This window comes from Ambystoma mexicanum, chromosome 6p (assembly GCF_040938575.1).
Source record: "Ambystoma mexicanum isolate Mex_15411 chromosome 6p, UKY_AmexF1_1, whole genome shotgun sequence".
In the NCBI taxonomy this organism is placed as follows: Eukaryota; Metazoa; Chordata; class Amphibia; order Caudata; family Ambystomatidae; genus Ambystoma; species Ambystoma mexicanum.
In genome coordinates this window covers 1,457,520,367-1,457,538,800 of record NC_090935.1, presented here as the reverse complement: position 1 = coordinate 1,457,538,800, position 18,434 = coordinate 1,457,520,367, and the positions used below count along the sequence as shown (strand labels likewise).

Sequence of the window (18,434 nt, the reverse complement as noted above, 5' to 3'; positions counted from 1 at the left end):
TTTCGGATCACGCCACAGTCCTTATGCGTCTCACGATTCCGGGCACACCAGCCAAAGCCCCTACGTGGAGGATGAACCTCATGGCATTAAAAGATCCCAACATGACTAATCTGTTAGCACAGGATGTAGGTAGGTTCTGACAAGATAATCTAATCGATGATTTTAACACACTCCGATGCCGGGACCCTTTCAAGGCTTAGAGGTCAATTTATCTCACGCTAGGCATACAAGAAGAAAGTGTGTGCGGACAAGGAATCCCACATGCTGGTGGCTCTCATCTCAGCCGAACGCGCACATAAAGCTACTAGGGAACCCCAGGCATATGCCCAGATAATCAAACTGAGATCTGAGATAGCTCGCTTATGGTCCAGAAGACCTTCTCCAAGTGGGCGCTCGACCTATACGCATCACGAGAGGACAGACCCCTTTGCACGCTGGCTCTCTTGTTCTGGGGCAAACAACGGGGCCAGCTAATCACTACTATCCGAGGGTCTGATGGGAGCTGCTCTCAGGAGACATGGCCATCAATTAAAGATTTGCTGAGTTCTATTGGGAGCTCAAATGCTGCACCGCCTGAAAGAGATATCAAATTAGAACATTCCTTAACGAAATCTCTCTCCCAGTACACACTCCGACCAGAATTGCGTCCACTGGACGATGAAGTAATTCAAGCCATAGAAGGCTTGAACTGTGGGAAGACTGCTGTACCAGACGGCCTCCCAATAGACAATTACAAGCTCATGCAAGAGGAACTTGCGCCGCGCATGGGGCAGATCTTTTGTGAGGCCTTAGAAGCGGAGCAACTCCCACCATCTTTATTGAAGGCCAATATTGTGGTCTTTCATAAAAAGGGGCGTGGCCCCACCCTCTGAGGTTCACTCTGTCCCATATCACTCATTAACCTCGACGCAAAGGTATTGGCAAAGTGCCTGGCAGGCAGATTGGGCTGGCTGCCTCCCAGATTAGTACATCAGGATCAAACAGCCTTTATTTTGCATAGGCATTCTTCGGACAACCTTCAGCGCTTTCTGCATATCCTAGAAGGAGTACCCCAACCCGACAACCTAGTCCTATCACTCGACGCCGAAAAGGCATTCGATAAAGTCTGCTGGGACTACATGTTCGAGGTTCTGCGCAAATTTGGCTTTTCAGAATACTTCCTTCAAATGGTGGGGCTCCTGTAGAGTGCACCATGTGCCTTGGTGTTCACAAATGGGCTAACGTCAGATCCTTTCCCTCTGCGCACCGGGACTCGACAGGGTTGTCCGTTATCACCCCTGCTAAATGCCCTGGCGATCGTGCCACTTGCCGCCAAACTGAGGAGCGACGATGGATGGTCTGGCATAATTAAGGGGTCAGAGGAACATAGAGTGTCGCTCTACACAGACGATATATTGCTATACATTCTAGTCACTGTACCAGATCCCTTCCTTGTATCTTCGCTATACTGCACGAATATGCAATGGTGGCTGGTTACAGTGTCAACTGGGACAAGTCAGAGGCTATGCTGCTGTGCATGGACATTCCCTGGGATCCGTGGGGGGGACGGGGGGGGGGTTGTGGCTCTGTTCAAGCTCTTCAACTCCAGACTATAAAAATGTGTTGATCTAAATTACACAGCTATCCTAGATAAAATTTGGTGGGATATGCCCATGTCCCCCTCCAGAGCACAATTGGCAGAATTTGACCGCCAGATGCTGTCATGATGCCTACCCCCGGGGACCCAGACCAAGTCCAGCAACCCCGGAAGCAGGCATCAAGTTATCCCAAGCAAGCCCAACAACCCCTGCTAGGGGCTATTTGGGTGCAGCCCTGGCGTCTATGGCGCCAGGCTTATATGGAGAGTCAGTCCTGGCGCCATAGGCGCCAGGCTCATAGATTAAAACTTACCTGATGCAGACCATGCTGCAAACTTACCTGATGCAGACCATGCTGCAAGAGCTCCAAGCCAAAAGAGGCTTGGAAGGGACTACTTTACCTAGGGACTATTTTTCACTCGGTTGGGGCGTGGGAGGAATACTTACCTGGAACTACTTTGGAGGCTATTTAAACCACGCCCGAAGAGCAGCACACACTTCGCGTTATTCTGCATCCAGCAGCGTAAAGCTCACCGTGCCTGCAAGTCTGCATCCAATCTTCTGCCACGCCCGCCTCGAGTCCAGAGCTCCTAAAAAAAAGGGAGAAAGAAGGAGAAAAGGTTAGAACAAGAGCAATACCTTTGATCCTTACTTGAATTCCCGATACATCGCACCTTCGAGCTGGAAGAAAGAAGTTATTTTGTGCGTGTTGCCTCGCCTGCTGCAGCGCCACGCTGAACTCACCGGCCTTCGCAGCATCTTCACATTCCACCACATCCTCCTGCATGTTCCCGCCGCACTCCGGGACCTAAGGGGAAGACAAGAGCAGCAAGGTGAACCAATGGAATACACAGAGGCAATATTAGTTACCCCCCATAGACTTAACTGATTTTACCACCGGGGGTACTATTCCTCTTCACGAGTCGGCGCAGCTTCCACTGCATCTTCGCCGAACCCCAGCCCCTAAGGGGAAACAAAAGGACAGCAAGGTGAAACAAAAGGGACAAACAAGGGGAAACCTCCTCACCACAATAGACTTACCTGATTTTACCGCTGGAGGTATTATTCCCCGAGACTTCATACTTTCTCTCAGCGCCTGAATAAGGGAGAAAGCAACAGGTTACATATTGACATTATTTTATCGAACTGCATTGGATAATACAAATCCTTACCTGAATATTACTGGTAGCCACGAGGAACTCTTTGCTAGGGTCAAGCTGCAGCCTGCAAGGAATCGGACAAGAGTGAAAGTCAGACATTTGAACTCTTACAAACTGCATACTTACGGCGTCTTGCCGGGAATCTCAGTCAATATTGTTCTGGAACTCACCAATTCCTTCGAGCCAGTGAAGCAACTGGTTATCTACGCGCCCCTGCGCTCAATGCAGGATGGAGAGCTCATCTTTCCAAACCATCAGGTGAGAATATAAGAGGGGACATCAAATGTGATCAGTGGTGAGATCAGCAGGGGGGGGGGGGTTAACGCTGAACTCCACGGGTGGTTAATTCCCTTTCTCCATTTGCAGAAGAATATACCTATGGGCCAAGCAAACGAAGCTAGGTGGGCCAGTCCAGTCCGTCATCTCGGCACTACGCGTCACATTGGTGGAGACCGAAGCTGTCAAGTTCAGATCGACGCCTCTGTGGGAGCCAGGTGAGCGTAACAGATGAGGAAATTTATATGTAGAGGAAAAAGAGCGAGGCTGAATGGGCATATCCTGCAGGCCGCTAACCCTGACAGGGGACTGGCACTCCCTTCTTGGCAGATATACTATATGGCAACTCGGATTGGCTGGGCCAAATGATGGCTCAATACAGAGGACACCACAAGCTGGCGAGCTATTGAAGTGCAAACTCTCCTGCCCCTGACGCCCCAGGAGACCCTGGCTACCTGGCTATTCCTCCACAGCGCCTGCCGATGGTCTTTGTGCGAAACCCCATAATAGGGCCCACATTAACACAGTGGCACAAGATGCGTAGGCTCACAGGCACCAACCCAGACATAGCCCCACAGTGGATCTCACTTCATGCCCTACTGTAACATTGCACAGGAAAACAGGTCCACACACATCGACGGTATCAGTGGGGCGACGTTAGACTCATTGACCTCTTTAAAACAAGCAGCCCATTCCATTCTCGGGGAATAGGCCAATACTGGGTCTGGAAGACAGACTGGCTACAATACCACACTCTCCACGCATTGTTACATGCGCCACCAGAGACACTAGGGTGGCGGAACCCTCTCCTTCTGAGAAAGAGGTAATGCGAGATCCCACAGTATACCCTAGGCTTAAAACCATATTCACACTTAGCATGCATAATAAATATAAGAGAAGCCCGACCCTAACAGATACCTGGAGTGAAGATCTTGGGATAGAAATAATAGTGGGGGACATTTATGACTTCTTCTCCATGATCACCCAAATGTCTTGAAGTCTCTGGCAAAGAGAGATCCAATTCAAACTCATTCAGAGGGCCTGTTACACCCCAACCAGACTTTGTAGTATGGGCATTGCAGGGATGGCCGGAAGCGGGCGGGGCTCTGGCAGAGTTGGCACCATGGGACACATGTTCTGGCATTGCCCTAAACTTGATCCACTCTGGGATACCGTGGTTTGAAAACTCTGGGGGATACAAGGGATTATTGTTGAATCGGCCCGACGTCAATGCTATTTGGGCAAGGACTTGAAAATTGGCATGGGGGGGGCGCTGTTGCCCACGAGAGGAAATGGCCGCTCCCGTGTGAGCTCCAGCAGAATCCAGGCCTGAAATGCCGCTATAACCGCAAATACTGACCGATTCTACAAAATATTAACACAGAACGAGCGGAGAAGGTGGTGGAATACACATGTGAAGTTTGGCAAAGAAAGAACCTGTGATTCCAGCAATCCGGAATGGCTTTGATCCCACGCTCTCTGCAAGGCGGGAACCAGCGATCCGCCGAGTGAAGGAGCTTGGCTTTATACTACGTGGGGTGCAGATCACTGGCATCAGGGGGTGAAGCGCAGGCGCTCCGGGCCCCCGTTGAGCGCCCGCGGCCCCCCTCCACCGGGCACGACGTGCAACTGCCGCTGTGTGCGCTGGAGAGAGGGGGGGGAGAGCTCCGCGCTCCCTGCAGCCTCGGAGCCCGCGTGGACCGTGCGACTGATGAGGTGAGGAGAAGCCCCGCACCCCTGCGAGGCCCCGGCGCCCAACATTGAGCCCCAGGATTGGGGGGTGTCGCAGCTGGGGGGGGGTGGTGTCGAGGGCTATAGGCACCCCACGACCTGCGCCGCCTCCTGCTACGTCACCGTGCCATCGGGGGGCGCGACAGACTATCTCTCCCCCCCTTGTCCACCCCCCCGTTTACGGATGGATCTCCTGGCCTCAGAAGATTAAATATTACGTCCCGCGCCACCCAGGAGGGGGCCTATTCATACAACCCACTACACTATAAACAGTCTCAACGGAGTGAACCTCAGGCAGGGCTACGGAGCAAGAACTAATCGAAAGCCTGTGGCCTACGGGTGGTGCGCAGTCACTAGCGTGGGGCACCCCTGGGCGGCACAGAGCGTGGAGTGGGGAACTCCCACCCACACACTAGTTCACTCCGAAAAGGACGTGCAACCCAGACGGTGGGGACCGGTTATCACCCTGTGGGGTAGCAAAACATCAACATTAAGTGATTAAGGGGTCCTAGGACATCCTACGGCCCTCTAGTGCTGACTGACGTCGGGCCCGCCCCGCCACAGGACTCTAAGTCCCGTCTGGAACCAGTGACCCGCCGGATGACACACAGGCTCATTACCTAATTGTCCACGGGCACCAGTGAGTGGCGTGATGAGAAGCTACGACCAGATTTGAAACAGAGGCCCATAATACGATAAATGAACACAACTCTGCATAATATTAGTACAAGCATACGCCGGACTAGGGTCTACTAACCCTCCTTGTTCACACTAGCAAGTACTACAGACCTGAGCAGAGGGCGGAGTGAGCTACAGGGAATAACTATAGACAACGAAGCAAGTGCACTTAGTACCAATCTACGCAGGCTGGCGATACAGTCTCTGGGAACGCATCCCCCTGAACCATCATCTTGTGGGTGATCGCCGACTGGCCCAGTCCAAGTCCAACAAAGTACAGCTAGCGCGCAGAGACGGATTGTGAGTTTGTCTCTCAGGTCCTGCCCACATTGAGGGAGGGGAAGAGATACGATGCCCAAAAACTTTGGTTCCAAGAAGGGCAGGGGAACAATGGATAAATTCACAATGGCTAGACAGAAGGACACTGACCACATGATGGATGAAGAGGCACCCCCACAAGAACAACAGACATCAGTGGCTTTAACGATGGACCCCCTGCGGTATTCCAGGCCATGCAAAAGGGCTTCTCGGCACTAAATGATAAATTAGATGGAATAACAGCGAATGTGACAACCATCAAGACACAGTTGGAAAAAACAATATCTCGTATCACGGAAGCAGAGACGAGAATCTCAGGCACGGAAGATGCGCTTGAAAGCCTGAAAACAACTGTGTCCACAATGGCAATAGAGCTGGGCACGGTGAAGGCCAAATGCGAAAACTTGGAAGCAAGGTCTCGAAGGAACAATATTCGCATTATAGGGGTTCCGGAGGATGCAATGAAGGGGTCAATGGAGAAGGCAATAGAAGAACTGTTGCGGACCCTCTTGGGAAATCCTAGCTGGTCGTCAATGTTTATAGTCGAGAGAGCACACAGGTCCCTTGCCCCTAAACCAAAGTCAGGAGCGTACCCCAGACCGATAATTGCCCGTCTGTTGAACTATAGAGATAGGGACTTGATCTTGAAAACTGCAAGGGAGAAGCAAGAGCTACGCTGGGAGGCAAACACTATACGTATTTTCCCCGACTTTACCCTAGCAGTACAACAGGAAAGGACACTGTTCACTGGGGTCAAGAAACTGTTGCGCGAACGTCAAGTGCAATACTCTATGCTATACCCGGCAAGACTCAAAATCCAACATCAGAACAAGGTGTACTTCTTCACATTTCCGGAGGAGGCGGCAAAGTTTGTCGAAACACACATCCCAGCCCCAGCAAGAAAGACAAGGGAAGAGGAGAATTCATGAATACCTGGGGTTATGTAATAGTAAACACGTTCTTGTTATACTATGCTATAGTTTCCAGTCACAGAGAGCCTCCCGCGGGTGGCACTTAACGGGGAAAACACTCTTACCCTACTAAACAATGTTGATATGCAACACCCCATTTAAGGCATATGAGTTAGAGCAACATTGCAGAATCGGTCACATCATAAGTACCTAATGATGGCAAGGGCATTGGAAACCGCCGCAGTTACCCCCATAGCAGGAGCTCAGATTGTTGATGGGTGGGGAGGGTGGGACACTACGGGTACAGTTGAAGTTAGGGGAACTGTGAGGGAGGGGGGGGTCAAGATGGAACTGTTGGGGTTTGGTTATGGCAAAACTAATGTTACGGAAAAAAGAAAAAGCACACAGGTACTAAATGCGAAGATTCACGAAGACACAGTTGTAATATTCTCTCATGCGTATGTCAGACACTTCATAGATAATGGCTAAAGCAGGCACGGAAATATCACGATGCTGAGCTGGAACGTAAGAGGTTTGGGGTCCAGAATAAAGAAGAGGAAGATTCTTGCATGTATCAATAGACAGTCCCCTAAAATAGTATTTTTGCAGGAATCACATATATGCCCAGAGCAAAGTGGACAACTGATGCCGAATTGGGGAGTCCACCAGTATGTCACAACGTACTCCAAACGGGAGAGGGGAGCAGCCATCTTGATACATAAATCCCTACCGTTTACATGCTTGATGGTTCAATGCGACCCCGAGGGGAGGTATGTACTAGTCCATGGCACGCTTTGTGACAAGGAGATACTCCTACTGAATGTGTATGGGCCAAACATTGTGACACAGTGTTCTACTCCCAAATATTTCATAAACTAGCGAACTACCCAATGGCCTTACTAATTTGTGGTGGGGATTTCAACACCATCCTGGATGTTCACACAGATCGTACATCGACACAATCCAGAACACTCACCAAGGCAGCCCAGACAATACTTCTACACATGGCAGATCTAAACCTAAAAGATGCATGGAAAACATTAAACCCATCTAAAAGAAAATATACATTTTATTCTTCCGTGCATGACATGCATTCTAGAATTGATTTATGGCTGGTAGACAATGTTGTCCTGTCATGGGTTTCTAGCTCCCATATCTGCCCCAGGACGTACTCGGATCATTCACCTATACAACTAACACTGCAAATCCCTGGTAGTACGACACAGACCCCCATGGAGATTCAAGCCGGCAGCCTTAAGGGATCTGGCTTACAAGGAGACGATGTTGCGACACATACAAGAGTACTTTGAAATGAACACAAATTCCGTAACCAGTCAGGCTATATTATGGCGAGCATTTAAAGTATGCATACAAGGCAACTCTATGTCCACGGAATGCGGAATCCTTAAAGATATCAGGGAAGATTAGAGTGATTAGAGTCTCAATTGAACGCACTACAAACTCAACATGCACATACACCATCGACACACTTCAGCTCAGAAATCAAGACTAAACTGGATGAATACATCGAGGCAGCAGATCAGGAGATTAGATATTTAAACAGACCTATTGCAGCACACTGATACGGGGAAGGGGAGCGCCCAGGGAGACTACTGGCCAGGGCAGTAAGAGGAGTGAGAAGCCCATCAACCATACCGTGCATACACATGCCAGACGGCACAGCGACCACTGATCAAAGCAAGGTAGAAGAGACATTTTACTCATTCTACAAAAAACTATATTCTCCTCAGTGCGATGTCACTGATGAGGAGATCCAACAGTACCTCCCCCATACTCCAACAACACTCCTGGCCGACGCCACTAGGGACTCATTGGAATGCCCAATTACGTAGAATGAAATAATGGAGGCAATCAATGCACTCCCTAACGGGAAAGCCCCTGGAACTGACGACCTCGGGGCAGAATTCTATAAAGAGTTCACCCAGGAACTAACCCCCAGATTACTCGCAGTATGGGAGGAAGCCTTGGAAAGGGGAGAACTCCCTGAAACCACTAGATAGGCAGTGATCACACTACTTCTTAAACCAGGGAAACCCCCAGAAGAATGTGGCTCTTATAGGCCACTTTCATTGATAAACACGGATGCGAAGATTTTCGCAAAAATTATAGCTACCAGACTAACAACTTTGATGCCTTATATGGTGCATGAAGACCAGGCGGGGTTCGTTACAGCAGATCTACAGCAACGAATATTAGAAAATGCCACAAAATTTTAGCCACAGTCCCTCCCGAGACGCAAGGGATAGCGGTATCCCTCGAAATGCGAAAAGCATTTGATACCGTCTCATGGCCCTTTCTATTTGGTGTATTGCGGAACTATGGATTCGGCCCTAACTTTACAAAATGGATACAAATATTATACTCATACCCCCACGCCAGGATTAGAGTAAACGGAAACTTGACAGACAAATTAAACCTACGGGGAGGCACCCGACAGGGTTGCCCACTTTCCCCACTATTGTTCGCCCTAATAATAGAACCCCTGGCAGATATACTTAGGTCACGCTACAGCTCTTGCGGTATATCACTTTATGGCAACCCACAAATAATAACGCTATATGCAGATGACATTCTATTATATCTCAAGAACCCAGATCTATCACTGGACCAAGGTCCTGGCTGTGGTTAAGAGATTTGGAGAATATTTGGGCCTATGGCTAAACCCCAACAAATCAGAGGTGTTCCCAATGACGGAAAATACAAAGAAACCCACTGAATTATATGGTCTCGTGTGGAGCCCGACACATATTCTGTATCAGGGGGCTCACATCGCCAGAACACCCCAACTATCCCGTGCCCTGAATTATAGTGCGCTAACTGACGCATTATGCACTAAGATACAGCGATGGAGTGCTCTTCCTATTTCAATGGTGGGAAGAATTGCACTAATTAAAATGGTAATATTACCAAAGCTATTCTATCCATTTAGCACGGTACCGGTTTGGCCAGGTCGCGCCCTGTTCTCGAAAATGAATAGCGCCTGCATCGAGTTTGTTTGGGGAGGGCACCCTAGACTGAGCTGGAAAACGTTAACTGACTTTCCCAAGGGGGGGATTGATGGCACCAGACCTGGAACTATATTTTCTTGCGGCACAGGCACACTATGCCGCCCAGTGGGCCACACTTTTCCTCAATCCAGGGAACCCGCCACCTCAGCGAAGAGAACGTGAGGCAACCACATTGCTGCGTAAATTGACCAGACCGACCCCCAAGCACTACAACACAATAGAGCCTGCGAAGGTAACAACCACAGCATGGGCAAAGATAGCAGACATATATGGCACAGATAGACTATATCACCCGAGCATGCCACTCTGGGGGGACCCCCATTCACCCTTCACCCTGGAAGGGGAACTAGCTATGCATTGGAGCGCTAGGGGCATTGCTCAATGGGGGCAACTCTTTCCAGAAAAATGCTTTGTCCAATGGGAAGATATAAAAGAAGTGGTGGGAAACACGAATAAATATAAACAATACGTGTTGGTCAGAATTGAAGCACAGAAGAAATACCCCACATTCCCAAACGAGCCAGAGATAAATACTGGGCTTGGATACATGTTTACGGGGCCGACACAGAAAATAGCAGCTTCGACATTGTATAAAGTTATAGTGCAGACACGCCCAGCGGGAACACACACTGCGAGGAACAATGGGAGCATGATCTGGGAGAGCAAATAGATGATCTGGAGTGGTCCCAAATTTGTGCACTAACTAAGCAGGTTTCGTGCAATTCCAGATATAAACTGATACACTACAAGATAATACACAGGACCCACTATACCCCCGCAAAACTCAAACAGATCTTTCCAGACACTCCGGGAACAAGTCCGAGATGCAATAAAGAAGGCGCCCATATATACCACATGCTTTGGGCTTGTGTGAAGCTGAAAGAGTACTGGTCTGAGGTCTGTCAGGCACTAGATGAGATGGCAGACCAACCAGTGGAATGGACACCGCGGTTATGTTTACTGGGAGAGGTGGAGAAAATTAATCTAACCTGGAAAAAATTACTGAATCTGGGCCTGTTGATAGCCAAAAGGGCAATATTAATGAAGTGGAAAAATGCAATCCCTCTGACTAAAACAGATAGGGATAGGGATATGGTATGGACGAATGACACGGAAGAACTATATATAGATTCGGTCCTGCCCTCTTCCAGACCAAGGAACATATGGGCAAGATTTAAGCAGTATTTGTCAGATAAGGCTGAAAATGAAAATGTAGATTCTGGATGAAAATATCTGTATACGATGTTGGTTCGAAATGTAGAGAAATATACATGAACATGTGATGTACCTGTGTGCAATGTTAAATAAAGTTTTTAAAAAAGAAAATTGGCATGGGGATGCATTGACCAGACTGGTACATATTGTTCTGTTTGCAACTCGCAATTTTTTTTTTGCTGCACTGGAAGAAGCCAAACCCACCAATACTTCAGTGGCGATCGCTCCTGTCTAAAATATGTTCTGCTTAACGGTCTTGCTATCGAAAGTCTACGGGACCTGTGCGGGCGGATACTTTTTAGGATCTGGCAAATATGTTTATCTACTCTTTAAACTTCTGTATGTATAAGGACTGTTATACTGGTGGGTTGCCTTTTGATGCAGTCAGTAGGACAGGTGTAGGGGGGTTCGAGGGGGGGGAAGTTAGCTGTGGGCGGGTACTTTGGGGACACATGTCAGAGGTTAATTAAATGTTGCGCTTAGTCGCTAATACTCATGTACGGTCAGGGGCGTGATGGCCCACAGGGTAATCTGTTCATGTGTGAGTTTTCGTTGTAAAAGCAATAAACAGATTAAATCATGTATTGGCTACTGACAATGCTGAACACGGAAAGATTGCCATGAAAGGGAGATTGAGAGAGATACAGACATTGTGAATAACGTCTGTGAGAGCCATGAGAAACCACAGTGCACGAATACCCTATGTAAAGGGAAAAGAAAAGGGCCATGAACACTTTGAATTGGAGCTGAGAAAACCAGGGAAGCAATAAAAGTCTGATCCTGGGTAAATTCAGGCTTCCATAGTCATAAAGAGCCCTGCCTTCATCTGGCGACCGAGTGTACGTCCACAAATACACGGGCGCCAGACGAAGGCAGGGCTCTTCATGACTATGAAACAGGAATTTATTGAAATATGGAGCAGTATTAGGCTGAAGAAAATAAAGAAGTCCACACACAGATTAAGACAATATTTGACAGCAATTGAATCGAATTTGAAAACAACTGTTTGAAAGATCTTGAGCGATATGAGGATAATTCAATAACCACTCTGAATGGGGAGCGGCAATGGCGCCATATGAACTAATTGAAGAATGGTTTGCCTTGACAAAGACCACCTGGGTCGAAACACGTCTCGGCAAGGGCGTTTTGAGTACTAATGTTGAGAGTAAATAGTGAGACTGCAAATATTGACCAATTGGAATTCATGTAAGAGTGTATGAGAATAAAACTTTGTGGACCGTGTGGACTCTTGGTTGAGTTAACATAGACCTCAAGCACATTTTAATCAATTTAGATGAGCGCAGGTTATTCTGGTATACTTTATCAATTAACAGGACATGCCTGACCCTTTCCAGGCACCTTCCTCATTGCAGTATTATAGTGGTGAAACGGACTAGGAGTGTGCATTACTCCTCGTCGCCTCTTCCTCGTCCCAGTCTTAAAGGAGCCTGAATGCGATACAGTTGGAACATATATCAGTGGAGAAGGGTCACAACAACCTATAAAGGGTGGGGGATAGTGGGATTTATTTGGACAAGGGAAAGGGGCATACCATGTCTTGTCTGCAGGTGTCCTCTCCCCAATCCCCAAGGAAACCTCCACCCAGGCGATCCTCCCTCGGATCTCCACCCCCAGCCTCAGGATCCAAAAGTGATGGCCTTTCCCTGGCCACCTCAGAAGAGGATCCAAGGAGAGTAGGTGTAAGGACACCCTCGGATTTCTGACAATAGGGGCAGATAGGCCTTTATCCCACCCTTTTTTTGTTTAATCAACATGGGAAATGTTGAGAACCCTACAACTTTGTGTCTGTCTCTCATTTCTGATCCCTCACACCTTCTTCTAGTTCACCATAGTCCTTATAACTTATCTTCAAGCCTTCGGCTTGTGACCGCACAGAGAACTGAGGTAAATGAACAAGAGTGCCTTTTCACATTATGTTGTGCCAGTTTACAGATTTAAATTATACTTTCATTTTAAGTACACTTTTTATATTGTATTAAATCACCGTTTCCCCAAATTCTTCTCTGCCATGCCCATTAATGCTCTGTTAAGTTCCTTCAATCCTGACTCTTCTGTGCATCTCTTTAGTTTAATATGAATTCATTGCCTTGTATTCGGAACTGTGTATATGGTGCCGAATATCTATGTTTTGCTTTGTCACTGCCCCTTTTCATGACCTCCAGAAGCATCGTATGCATTTTCAGGCATCTTACAGATAGAAACATATAAACACCGTGTGATACTTTAATGCTAATGATTTTTTTAAAAAAAAATGTAGGGGGGCCCAGCTTACCTTTTCTGGAATTGCTATTGATTTCCACTTCATTATTAGAATTCCCGTCACTGACACAAGGCTCTTCTTTAATGCGTAGCAAAATGTCAGGGCCGACAGCACGATGACAATCTGTACAGAGAATGCCTTAATATTACAGGTATGACTTGTACTTTTCTCTAATGGTAACATGCTAGAACTCATTGCCAGATAACATAACCAGCAAGATTTGCTCCGTAAACATCCATCCTGCACTATGTCCTTTGTTCAGAATATATCAAGGCTTCCAAACATTTATACTTACATGTGGCGGAGTTCTTAATTCCGGGTTTTCTCATTGATTCTTGGTTGTCCCCGGTGTGCAGCTCTTCCCCTTTTGTAATCCGAACTAAAGTGTCTGGATTGACAATTTTGTATCCTGGTAAGAAATATATATTTTATGTAAGCACCAAAACGAACCTTTAGCAATACAGTATTCACAGAAGTAGCATTTTGCCTGCCAAAATAACCTTTCAAATATCCTCAAAGGCAGGTGTATTATCAGCACAACCTGGCTATCAAGCCTTTGGTGCTTTAGAGAAATCTGCACAAAAATATTAAAAGCATAAGGAAATGCATATATTACAAGAATACAATATGTAACAATGTCAAAATGAGGTTTCAGTAAATTAGGGAGAGAAGACTTGCTCTTTAAATAGCTGGGGGACATCTTATACAATTTGGTTCGGAAAAACTGTGCAACAGAAATCTGGCATACTATGGATGAGAGATAAAAGGAGTTCCTGGTCAGGTCACCCTGCATGAAGTCTGGGGCAGGCAGAACAGCTGGAGAAAGGGCCAAGCATAGAAGTTATAGCAAAGGGTCACTATGTCCCATGTGCTAGAAAGTTTGCACAGAGATTTAAAAATGTGCACCCATTCTTCAGGCAATATTTTTATGATGGTAAAATGATGGACAGTGCGTCAGAAAAGGGGGTGCTCCCTTTCGCCATACCGTCTTAGTCTGGCTATCAAACCTCTCACTTTGGAGCTGGGCGTCCAATCCTAGGAATGAGAGCATCTCCTTCAATGGCTCCTGTTCCCAAGACTTATATTTATGCCGATTTGCTTGTTCTACTCTTCCACCCAGAGTAAACAGTCAAACACCAGTCTGACCAACTATTAATCTTTTGCAAGATCTGCAATTTCAAAGAGAATAATTCCAAAAGAGAAGCATTCTTGATTAGTCCATCATGCCCCGGAAATATGTTTGCAGGTCTAGAGCTGAAGTGGGCAAAGGGGGTCACCCTAGAATACCTTTGGCAGTTCTTAAGGAGGACGTCACAAAGGGTGGTTTTGGGTTATCGGATCTGCTCACATATCACAAGGCCTTCACCCTGTGCTGCTTCAAAGCTTGGGTAGTGGTTGATTTGGGGACTGGCCTCTAATTGAGTTCATATTAACCATGAGTCGATAGACCAGTCTACCTTTTCCCACTTTATGGTCTCTGATAAGTCTGTCTCATGGGTGTTGTACACCATTTGTAGCGCACAGTCAGTGAATGGAGTTCAGCTATCCTAGGAAAGGAGAACTATTTGGTGCATTAAAGGGCACCCGCAATAAAACATACCTATCCAGATCAACAATAAAAGTTCACTGGAAATCATGGCCTTGCTTGGAAATTTCATGTATCAAGTATGTTTGGGTTGATGGGAAAGATCACAAAGCCAGATGTTATGTTGCACTGTCTGTTAGGTTGGAAGAGTTATTCTCTGTGTATAATCTTTTGTCTCTGTCAAGCTTTTGCTCATTGTCAGGGACCTCAGTGTACAAAATGTTGTGGGGTAGGCCGCAGGGAACCCACAAGACAAAACTGTACATCGCATTGTCAGAAGGAAAGGGCAATAAAGTCCATGAGCTTTTGTAGTCCAGGGTCTGCTCATGCATACACAATGCAAAGCAGTGTCATGGTTTACTCTTTCATCAACAACAGCTTCTCAATCAACTATACTGTCCCCGGTATTGTAATTCGTATTCGTACTGGATACCTGCTGATGCTGTGGATGGGAGAGGAACTTATGTTCATATGTTAAGGTACAGCAGCCAGTTGTGGAGCTTTTGGTCAGATGGTTTGCCACTCACTGTGCTAATCCTCTGGATACAATGTGCCTCAGGGCACACTGTGCACTCTGCATGGGGTGCTGTGACATGATTTCAGCATGTTACAAGGTAGCAGGCTTGTGTTTCCGCATGTTGTTCCTAGCCAAGGGAAAGATTTGAGACATTGGAAACCTCCATCTAAATCTGCATAGGAGGCTTGGATCCAAGAGCTTGCGTCTATCTCAGTGAGGGAAAAAGTGTTATACAACACATTACATTAATTTTACAGTTATAATGCGATCTAGAATGGTTTTACTGAACTTCACGTTCGTACATGACATTAGTGTTTGAAGCCTTAATGTTCTTGTGTCTTGTCCACCCTTTTGTTTCTCTTTCTGAGAATTCTGCGTGTGTCCAGGAGCAGTAATAACTTATTGTTTAGAAATAGAAAAGGGACAAGATATGGGTAAGTCACTATCATGGCTTCAAAAACATTGTGTCCATTAGGACGTTCTTTCATTTTGCTGTTGTTCAGCCTCACTCTATGAGACCGTAAGTAGATTTGCAGGCTGTTTTGATGCAGGCAACTCGTTTTTGATGAGTGCTGATCATTCCCTGTGGCGGTCAGTGCAGGGGGATTTTCTGATAGTATGTAGTAACTTGGATGTACTTCAGACAGACCAGTTCTGAGCCTTTTTGCAGAAAAGCCCATGTAGCTTTATTAAAGGTTTAAAGATGTCATGTTGCAAGGTACTAGCCAGACATAAATATTCCCTTGCCACATACACAACACACACCATTTCTTATTCTCCAAGCATCAGTCATCAGTAGTCAATGGCTAGAGGCGAGTGCAAATGTTGTGGCCGGTTTATAGTGACTTTTTCGAATGTCACATTTTCAAATGCCTTTTTCTCGACACAAATATGACGGAAAAAAAAAATGTAAATTTTTTTTTATTACTTTTTTTTATTTGGGGGGGGGTTCCCTCACCCAACCCCCGTTATTTTTTATTTACACTTTTTGTTTACTAACTAAACCGAAAAAAACATAAAATAAAAAAAAAAAAACACATTCAGGAGTATTTTTTTTTTCCGGCAAATTTGTTTGACAAAATGGCATTCGAAAATATGCATTCGACAATTGAACTGGATACCCCTCAAACAGTGCTACAAACCTCCAAGTGCCAATGGACAGCCTCCAGTGTGACGCAAGGAGTGTAGTCGTAGGCAGCCTTCCACTATCTATCAAAGAAAACCATACCAATGTAACCACCAGGTGACTACCAGTCTCACCCCAGAAATCTGGCACGCGTACAACTACCTTACTGCTCACGACTGATCAAACCCAGTGGACTGCGTTGCGGCCCTAATCTAAGCACATAGCGCTTGCACAATGAGGAGAACTTCAACCAACCATATGCACACATTTCTCTATCCATGCACATGCATAAGCACCTGTGTCACAAAACACTACGCGCCACGAGACGCACCTTTGAGCATCACCAGACACACAGCAACACAAGAAGCTCAAATACACCAGCATGCAAGTGAACAGCATGCACTCGCGCACCAGACACTTTTAAATTAGTGAGACACCAACTGGCATGTAGCACCTCCTAGAATGGTGCTTAACATACAAATGTCAAAACAAAAAGTTTTAAAACTAACAAGGTTCCTATATCAATCTAACAGCTGTGTTTAAAGTCATGCCTAAATGTTGAGACAGGTTCAGTAATCTCTCAGCTGGAGGTGGGAGGCCTATCAGGGTGGAAGCCAGAGCCTCTCCTCCCCCAGAGGGGGAAGGTTGCAGTTGGGTGGGCCCCAGGCCCTCCGCATTCCTATGTGGCCATGTGACTGAAAATAGTACCACTCTTACACATCCCATACCTCCATTTCCAAATGCTGGCCAGTTTCCCTCTGTTTGTTTCAAGGGAAGCAGCCCGATTGGAGGACTGAAGAAGCAACAGCCCACAAGAACCTCTCCAGGGGCACCCAGTGACGGCACACCGCAAACGGCAGTACTACACCAAGGAACTGCTGCACGCCACAGGAAATAGACCAGACCAAGTGTCTGCATGTGTGTGGAATGCAGCCATTTGTTCCATACAACAATCACACTCAGCACAGCAGAGCCACCGAGCAGTGTTGGAACACACTGTCCAATATTCGATATAGAGCAACTGCATACCTTTAACAGGGCCATGGAGTGTTACTGACCACCCTTACATGCAGGCATCCCTCTGTCAGGTTCACGTTTGCCACAAACACGGTTCGATTGGTATTCACAATGGGTCAAAGATTTTCGACTGTACAAGGGCTTTTCACTTGTCCCTTGTATGACCACTTTGACATCATATCGCAGCCCTACTAGGGCTTTCTGGTATCGGTTGTTTCAACAAAAAAGCGACTGTTCAGAGTTTTTCGAATGAGCGCCCCGTGGTGCCAGACCACTCTGCACCTGGCCTCTCCCGGGTGTTCTCAACAGTTCTGTAACACACAAAGTCTTTGTTCCTCGATTCACATTACGTTGCCACCTGCAACCTTCCCTCAATCACAGTTCTGTTTACTATCGGTTCTCCCTCCGACACACCGGCTGCGATGAACCGTTTGGTATTTCTGGACTCTGGAGTCAAGGGCAGTACCACGGTAGCAAGCATGTCTCCCTGTCTCGGTTATCAGTGTGGGAGGGTTCCCTGCACCGCTGGCACCTGCTGCACCACAAGCTAACTTTTGTTCCCGGCCTTGTGATTCCTTTCGCGGAGGCTTCGCAGGTCTGGGTCGACAAGGGCAAGGGCCTCTTCCCTCCTTGTTGTCCTTTCGATTCTCACTGCCTTTCGCCTCCTCTGGAACTGTCGCCCTGGAACAGATGCCTTGTTGCAAGGTCTGCCTTGCTCAAAGTGTGCTCTCGTGCTCCACCTTTTATCCCTGTGGGGAATAGAAAGGGCTGTCAGGTGTGCGTAGTTATTGTCAATTGCCTGACTCTGCCTGACCCTTGTGTCGGGGACATGTCAGGAAAATAGCTCTGGGGTTAGTCTGTTGTCTTTCACAGTGTAAGAAAGTGTCCACTTATCCGCCTCGCATTTCTGACCCCTCTGAGACGGGCATGGTATTAAGAGAGACACAGACCAAAGATATTAGTTTCAAAACCTTTATTTACTAAGTTTCCTGGGTTGGTCTAACGCCTAACTG

General features: G+C 47.0%; 1 protein-coding gene across 5 annotated transcripts in view; it reads right to left on the bottom strand.

Annotated features, from left to right (window-relative positions):
* The window catches only part of LOC138510528 (zinc finger protein 25-like), an 887,940-nt gene that overhangs the window by 713,597 nt on the left and 155,909 nt on the right, over nucleotides 1-18,434 (bottom strand). For all 5 annotated transcript variants that reach the window (XM_069626249.1, XM_069626250.1, XM_069626253.1 and 2 more), the window contains exons 3-4: nucleotides 13,472-13,585; nucleotides 13,189-13,299 (exon numbers count right to left, since the gene is read on the bottom strand). In XM_069626249.1, the coding sequence (XP_069482350.1) occupies nucleotides 13,189-13,299; nucleotides 13,472-13,585 (225 nt within the window). The remainder of the gene's footprint in view (nucleotides 1-13,188; nucleotides 13,300-13,471; nucleotides 13,586-18,434) is intronic.